Source organism: Egretta garzetta, unplaced genomic scaffold (genome assembly GCF_000687185.1).
Source record: "Egretta garzetta isolate BGI_Z169 unplaced genomic scaffold, ASM68718v1 scaffold447, whole genome shotgun sequence".
NCBI lineage: Eukaryota > Metazoa > Chordata > Aves > Pelecaniformes > Ardeidae > Egretta > Egretta garzetta.
In genome coordinates, this window is record NW_009260397.1 from 2,233,655 (window position 1) to 2,242,243 (window position 8,589).

At 51.6% G+C, this 8,589-nt stretch overlaps 1 protein-coding gene across 1 annotated transcript in view; it reads right to left on the reverse strand.

Annotated features, from left to right (window-relative positions):
• Positions 1 to 8,589, reverse strand: part of NCOR2 (nuclear receptor corepressor 2) — a 188,012-nt gene that overhangs the window by 134,158 nt on the left and 45,265 nt on the right. Inside the window, exon 5 of the mRNA XM_035898548.1 lies at positions 3,193 to 3,372. Within this exon, the coding sequence (XP_035754441.1) occupies positions 3,193 to 3,372 (180 nt within the window). The remainder of the gene's footprint in view (positions 1 to 3,192; positions 3,373 to 8,589) is intronic.

An 8,589-nucleotide genomic window follows, 5' to 3' on the forward strand; every position in this document is an offset into this window, starting at 1 on the left:
TATGGTATGGAATAGCTCTTTGGTCAGTTTGGGTTAGCTGTGCTAGCTGTGCTGTACTCCCAGTTTGTTATGCACCTGGCCGAGCAGGAGAAGCTCAAAAAGTCCTTGAGTAGTCTGAGCACTACTTGGCAACAGCTGAAAACATCAGTGTGTTATCAACATTCTTCTGGTACTAAATCCAAAACACAGCACTATGCTAGCTACTGTGAAGAAAATTAACTCTATCCCAGCTGAAACCAGGACAGGATGCAAAATGCCATCGTTAGCCATAGCCTTGGCTCCAGCAGCATCCACAGACCAACCCATTTCCAAGGGGAGGAGTTGCCCTCTCCAAGTAAGAGTCCCTTTGGCTGGACTACACGCTGCGGAGGGGCCATCGGAGCCTGCAGCACTGGCAGGAAGGTGGGTGACATTTCAGGAAGACCCCATCCCCACACATACCAGCCCCCGTGGTGAAGGGACCTGCCTGATGAAGCCAAGGTTGTTACGCACGCATGATGCTTCACCCGCCCAGGGGAGAGGAGAGGGCTTTCAGCCACAGGGCATCTCTGAAAATCACTTTCAAAGAGCCAGGGGGAGAAGAGAGGAAACTCAGCCAGGAGATAGATGGAAGGGGAAACCCTGGAGCTCTTCCACCCGGCCGGCTGCACCTCCATCACCAGGTGGGAGTGTTGTACTCCCAGAGAGCCCTTCACCGAGCTCGGCGCCCAGGGAGGCTCAGGCACCACTGCAGAGAACAGCCCAGCAGTTTATTTCTCCTTCAGATCCCTGGTACCGCTGCCAGGAATAAATGCATAAGGATTATCCTTCCCTGTCAGGAAGAGGGAGAGAGAGGACTCAGCCAGAGATTTAAGCGCATATGGCGCATGAATGAGCGGGGGACGGCTGATGGAGGTGGCCTTCTGCCAGGGGTGCACAGGGTTTGGGGAAGGTTTCTCAGCTTGCTGAAGGCGTTTGCTTCTTGCAAAGTCCAGGCAGAGCCTTCCTTGCCTTTTCTGAAACAACCGAAAAAAGAGAGATGGTGGACTGGGGTTGGTTGGGATTTTTTTTTTGCATAGCCTTTCCATACAAATGTATTTAATTACCCTGAGAAGGCCTCCCAAAGACAGAGGGGAAAAGCATTAGGATATTCCGGCTGTGTACAATTCCTCCCCTGCTCTGCCGCCCGCAACTGCAGGAGCTGTATCCGTTTCAGGCTGATCGCTTTCCCTCGCTCATCTTTCTCCTGCGCTGACAGCTCAGATGCACAGATGGACAAAATGTTCCTGGAGCATCTCAGACAGGACACCCCCCCGCCCCCCAAAAACGCTTCCTCCCAGATGTGCCAGCCCAGCCAGAGGACCGAGCTGGAGAAGGATCCTCTGGGAAGGGAAAGGAGGCCATGCTGGGGGGGTGGGATGTGCTACCAAATGACTTTGCCACCATGTGCCAAAAGTAAAATAAAATTAAAAAAAAAAGGGGGGGGGGGGGGGGGGAAAGCCCAATGCTTTCACTGCCAAAAGCCACTTTCACCTTCTTCCCCACTACTCAGCAGAGCATTTTTGTGGGAAGAATCGTAAAATTCATTCAGAGGGAAGAAATAAAGCAACCAAGCAGCCAACAATAAAAAACCCATTTCCTCACGGAAGGACAGCTTGATTTTAACGGCCAGGAGCATATGCTGCTCCCGTCAGCTTCAATAGCAGCTCCTCAGCACCTCTGAAAAAAGTCAGGCAGTGGATCAGCAGAGTCGTCAGCCCTCCCAGCTGCCGTGAGCGGGACCGTCACCGCTGTGCCAGGCACGCATCCCACTCTAGAAGCCCCTCTCCAGAGTGTGAAATGACCACGTTTTCCATCTCCTTCAAACGTGAGTTAAAAACACAGACCAGCAGCCAGACTGCCAGGTGTGAGAAGACACCAACATTTTCTCTGAGCTTCCTAAGGAGGGAGAGGGGAAGGGCTGGCTTCACTCAGCTCCCACCAAACCCAGCAAGAGGAACCTCTGTGGTTTCCATTGCTCCAGATGTTCCTTTGGCCCCTGCGAGCCAGCACACAAGGCTGCTTCCTTGCGCTCCCTCTCCCCAAGCACTCCAATAGCTCTGCAGATAAAAAGCAACACCAAAAAAAAAAAAAAAAGTCCTTCACATTAATTAAACCATATTGTTTGAAAACAAAACCAAAACATCCTGCTTTGTCTTGCAGGAAAGAAAGGGATAGTTTCTGATATGGGAAAATACAGAACTGATGGGGAGGAAGGTCAACTGCACGCTCATCCTTGAGGAGCACTGGCCCCATCTGACAGCCCAAATAGAGATTTTGTTCCATTCTCAAATTCCTGCTCCACACCCCCCAAGAGAGGTCACTCCTCTTGGGCAGTTTGCGATTAGCAGCCGTCAGGGCGTTTAGAAACTGGCCCCAAGCAACGGAAATAAAACAACCGGTAAGAGAGAGGCAGAGAGAAGTGATTTGCTTTAGAAGTGAAAGCCTTTAAGTCTGTGGTTTTTTTCACAGACGTCCCCCAAGGTTTTGTCATATTAATCTCTTAATGGGTTTATGGTAATTGTATACACGGCAACATCGAGCGGGCAATCCTTCTGCTGAGGAGTGCTCTTGTGCAGGGGTAAAGCACTAACCGAGAAGATCAGATTCAAATCCCTGGCTCAGGTACAGCCCTGACCAGAGTTGGACCAGACACTACTCACAGCTGCAGAGCTGCAAAGCCCTGGAGAAGGGGGCTGGATGCACAGGAAAGGCCATTAGGACAGTGCAGCAATGTTTTCAACAGCCCAGTACTACAATAGTGGCAGCACAGCACTGGGGAGAAATAATTGCTGGAAAGGAAAAAGATGAGACCTTGTGCTGATGCTGGGCTATGTGGACAACTCGGGCAACCCAGGCTGCATTTCCAGCTCTGCCACTGACTGCTTGCATGACCACGGGCAAGTCACCAAGGACAGATTTTTTCTCCCCCTTTAAGGTAATCTGACATGCAGAAGAGCCCACAAGCCAGGTTTCCAAAGGTCCCTAGTCTTGCAACTACCAGCTGGCACAACAGCATCTGCCCCATGTCCAGACAGGGAGCACGCACACAGACCATCCTGGTGGCACTGGCACTGCCACTTCCCCTCTGTGGATATGCATGGGCAAGGACGGGGAGTAAGGTAGCACGCAAGAACGAGGATGCGCGCTCCCCTCCGGACCACAGCCTCTTACCTGCTTCTTCTTCAGCTTGGAGATCTGCTGCTCCACCATGGTGATCTCGCGGTCCACACGGTCCATGTTCTGAATGAGCTCCTCCTTCGACAGCCGGGCTGGCAGCAGGTCCAGCTCGGCATCGGGGTGAGCAGGGCTCACAGGCGACACGGGCTCCAGTTTGCCAGGCAGGCCACGATCCTGGGGAGCACAAAACAACCAGGTCAGGTCCTTCCCAGGAGACTTTGGATCCTCCTCTCACCCTCCCATGCCAGCTGCTGCAGCTCCCTGGACCATTCTCATCCCTCTGAGACACACACCCCCCTCAAAAAACTTGCTAGACTAAGCAGTACCAGCTGCTGGATCACATCACCGCAGGGCTCCGCAACTTCCAGAGAGCACCCGGTTAGTCTCCTGTGGACTCGACAGCAGCTCGTCCTCCTGACAGAGCCTCAGAGGCTCCCACCACCTTCAATTCTACCCACGTTACTACAGGATCAATAAACCCATCCATATTCAGGAGCTCCCAGCAGAACCGTCACTTCACATCTCAGCAGCCAGCTCAAGGCTATGTCTTGTCCACAAAATTGAGGTAACCCCAGACGTGTCCTCCTCTGACTCAGCCACAGCCATGCTGGAGAGAAGAGCAGCATTAACCATGCCAAACAAGAAGGGGCTATGAGGGCGGCCTCCAGTAGGAGAGAGGACCCCCAGCTCCTTCATGGAGATCCTCCTCCATCTTTTCTTAAATTCTAGGGGGAGCTCCGTGCATCGGATGTCAAATGCATGCATCCAGAAATAGAAAGAAGATAGGTAAGGTCAGCTGAGATAAAAATAGACTGAACTGATGAAAACTAGCTTTTTAAATTCCAGGTAAAGAAGCACTCATCTCAACAAGACCCTTCAAATCAGAGACTAGACAGATCAGCAGAACCTCCATGGCGGTCACAGGGAGCAGCAATAATGACAATGGGCTGGGGGCAGAGGGAAAACACATCAAAACACTCAGCAACTCCTCCAGCAACACGATGACTTTGCCGAGTCCAGCAAGCTGGTATCCCAGGAGCATCCCGGAGCCACAAAGCCTCACCTGCACACCACCCTTCACCTCTTCTGCTCCAAATGAAGGAGCCCATCTCCTGCCAACACAAGTTGCATGCCTGGATGAGGGCAACCCCCACTGATGAACATACCTGAGATGAAGTAGCTGTTCAATAGCCATCGGCCATGCAGATGGGGATCACAGCACACCAACAGCCTACCCTGACCTGGGATGCTCCTCTCTGGTAACTCCCCAGCACCTTAATTAAAAGTTTATCTATTCATTTGCTTAGAGAGGGGATGGATTTCTTTTCCTGGAGGGGGCAGGAAGAGGAGCTGTGGCTTGGTTTGTAACTGTAAACCACTGCTAGGCTGGGCAGCCAGCACGCTGCAGCTGCTGGGGAGGGGAGGCGAACAAGCAAAGAAGTCCACACAACTTTGCTACCTTCATTACAGCAGCCCTATGCCCGCGTACAAAGCCAACATTGTTCTGCACCAACTGGTGCTGAGCATCCTCCCCGCCGCACTGACTCACGGCCACAGACGAGCAGCCAGGGCTACCCACTGACCCTCTTCCTGGGCTGGCCCTCCTGCGGGGGCAAGGGCGAGACGGTGGAGCGCAGTGGCACTGAGATGGTGTGGACCCCTCTGTGCTCCTCCGACGAGCATGGATGATGGCCCTGGGTTGTTCGCCGGCCACGTTGCAGCTCATACCAAACATGGCAAGCACCTAGATGCCACCTTGGCATCTCCACCACTCAGCATCTCCATAGCATCTGCTTATGGGGAAGCAGAACCATGCAGGGCGGCCTCCACCCTGCTGCTGGTGGGGATGAAGCATGGTGAGGTCCCTCCTGGGGAGGCTGCACCTACAGCCTGGCACAGCCACAGGAGACCTGGCTTTGAAGGCAGTGCGGAGGTGGGGCTGTGCTGAGAGGAGCTCTGCCCTATTCCGCTCCATAAGGGATGGGCAACATCATCTGCAACAAAGCTGGAACAAGGGGAGGCAAAAGAGGATGTTTCCCAACAAAATGGTCATGTCCCAGGGCACCAGCACCATTCACTGGTGCCTTCCTCCTCCTCTCCCCTGCTAAACCCTGTTCTTGCTGAAGGAGACATCAAGCCAACCAGGGAGGAACCACTGCTGGGTACAGCCTGGAGGCATCAACGCCCTTCCCACTGCTGCCATCAAGGGACAGAAAGCAGAGGAGCAATCTGAGCCCCTTCCTCCCTGTTCCGTGGGGCGCTCATCCAGCTCTAAGAGCACAGACGCCCCGGAAAGCTAAGCGTGTTGTTTCCTGCAGCCGTTCAGAAGAGAAACTAGAAGAACATCAAAGGTTTCTGGAAAATCCCAAAGCACAGTTCCTGTCTTGTTTTACTTCCCCAGCATTAGACACCAAAACCGGTCAGTCTGCTGCAGCAGGCTTTGTGTTCTCCACAACTGGTTCTTTTTTGTTTTGGTTTGGGTTTTTTGGTGGGTTTGGGTTTGGTGTTTTTTTTTCAAGCAAAAGGAGTAGGGCAACCACAGGAAGCAAGAGATAAATTAGGTGTTCATAAAATCTCGTCCAGATTAAGGCATGGGAAAGGGAAGTGGCAGTGGCTTGTAGGTGGGTAGGTTTTCCTAAAGGAAAGCAAGCTATCTGGCAAAAATGCAGGAGAGAAAGACTTCTCTCTGTGCCGTGAAACAAAAGATACTATCTCAGGTCTGCCAATATGCAAAACAGGGCATCTTTAAACTCCTGCTTGGCACAAAACCCTCTGGAAGCCCGGTTTCTGATACATTTTTATCTTTTTACCTTGCAGAATCTGAAGTAAAATAGCAGCAAAGCTGAATAAGGGGAACAGCAGCAAGTCACAGCACAAAAGCCATCATCATCTAGTATTAGGAGATGATTATAGCAATAGAGAGAGGCAATGTCCCTGGACCTCAAATAACTGGTCACTCTCATTTCACAAGCACCTCTCTAAATAAAGGAAATGACAAGCAGCAAGAGTAAGGAAAAACCAAAACTGAAGGCAAACCAACCAAACAAAAAAAAAAATCTTGCCCATGCAATGGTGAAGTCCAAAAGCAGAGCTCCTGGATTTATGCAAGGCACAAAAAGGCCCTTCTTCTAAATCACAAAAATGGGTTGAAAAGAGGTTTGCAAGGACCAGAGTCCAAGCCAGAGCCTGGGGTGGACGCTAATGGATAGAGATATTTTAACTAGCGCTCTTTTTCCTAGCACTCTCGAGAAGCCGCTCAAAATATATTCCTCTGCTTCAGATAGCATCATGCCCAGGCTCTGAACCAGTGCAGTGTGAAACGTGAAATTCTTCTTATTAAAGTGAAGTCACAGACTTTGAAACCAGCATGAGCTGGGAGAGCTGGAATAAATCTGCTGGAGGGAAGAAAACAATTACGGCATTACTCAAGTTGATATTTTCTCAGTAATTATACTGTTTCCATGTGATTTGTTTCTATACACGGCTAACAGCTACTGTAGGTCCTGTTTATCCCTGGCCTTATTATTATGTGATTTGTATGATAACAGGGGTGGGCGAGTGGGGGGCAGAGGCTGCATAAACCTTCCCACAGCAAGAAGGGATGCCGGCACTGAGGAAAACAATTATCACCGAGGAGTCTATCAAAGAGCAAGGCTGGCTTCGGGGGTGGGTTTCTTCTACACGCTTTTATTCCTAACATAGATAATGTTAATGGAGCAAGCCTGCTACAAGCTATTAGGCCATGGCTTAAAAGACATGGGACAAAGAGAGGAAGGAAAAGGATCAGCCTGTTGATGCCTTGAAGGGCAAGTAAGCCTCCAGGTAGATTTGACGCCCCTGCTTTCAGATGTGCTGGAAGCTGGGTCCACAAGAGACAGTGGGAACCCCAACCCTGGTCCCAGGACATACTGGAACCTGCACCAGACTATTGCCTCATCCTCATTTTGCATTACCGACCCACCCCGCAATGCTCCCAGGGAGCTTGCAGGAGTCGGTGGGATGGAGAAGGGTGCCTGTGCCACCGTCAGCCCAGCCTCTGTGGAGGGTAATTTTTCTCAGCTTCTTCCCACCCTCGGGAGCCAGCAGAGCGGTAGCTCTGCTCCATCTGCATGTAACTCTTGCTGCAAAACGCATTTTGACTCTGATCCCCTGACCACACCAGCTGCCTCTTCAAGACTACACTGGTGGAGCTTCAAAGCCTCCACGCCCCAGTCAGTGCCTGTGCAGCACAAGCCCGTACCAAGCGAACAGAGCCACTTGCTTGGGACGACCTCAGGATCCCAGCACGGCACCACGGCGTTCGTCTTGATATATCGTCTTCAGTAAGTCCTGGTCTCTCCCTGCCTTTCTAAACCAGATCATTAGCGATGTTCCCCCAAGCCCAGGACAGAGATTTGGGGATGCCAACATCACCTCTTCCACGCTCTGTTCGCTTTCTAATTATGGGTCGGCAGCAGCATTTTCTGCTGCAGCACCGGGAGGGATTAAGAGGTGTTATCTCCAATTCCTGCCCACTTGCACATCTCATGTCCTTGCAGGCTGGATAAGATTACCAAAGCAATGGGCCGGGGCTGCTCAAATTGTGCTCGAATTAATTCCTCCCTAAAAAGCCGCCACGAACAAAGGGCGGACTTGTGATAAGACAGACACAGGCGGGGTGGCCTGCCTGCGAGGATGCCTCCATCACCCGAGCCCTTCACGGCAGCACAGAACCAGTGAACACTGCTGAACTCCACCAACTAATAACGCTCCCCAAAACGTGTCCACGTGAGCCTGTGCTACACAGCAGAAGCTTGGCCTCCCCGTCCAGGAACCCATGGCCAAGCAGCATCGCACGCCCCAGCGGACACAGAGCCCTGGGGCTTTCCCACAAACCCCAGGACAAAAACCAAGCAGGAGGGCCAACACCTCACACCTCCATCCATCAAGTTTTAAGGCAAAAACAGGCATATAAAAGTCTTAATTGGGCCAAATACAGACCAAAGGAATTTTTTTTTTAAAAAAATTGGAAAAGTGTCCAACACATTCTGGCGTATCAGCAGCCCCAAGATGAGAGCACTGACAGGGGGCGGGGGGAAGTCAAAGGGGCTGAAAAGTAATGTCTCATTTCCCCAGGGAGACGGGCAAGTACGAAGTCAGAGAGCCTGAGCAGTGAAAAGTACATCGAGTTATTGCAATTCTTTTGTTTGTGACCATCTGCTGTGCTAATCGCTCTTTCAGCAGCCCAACCCTTTAAACGGGGTTTTAATTCTTAAATACAGCTGGCTCTTGGCTGGGCTGCATCCCCGCAGCCTCCTGAAGGGCTGCTGAAGCTGCCGAAGCGGGATGCAGACGTGCATGTTGGTGCACGCAGCGTGATTCCGGGGAGCACCTATATGGTGCTGTTCACCT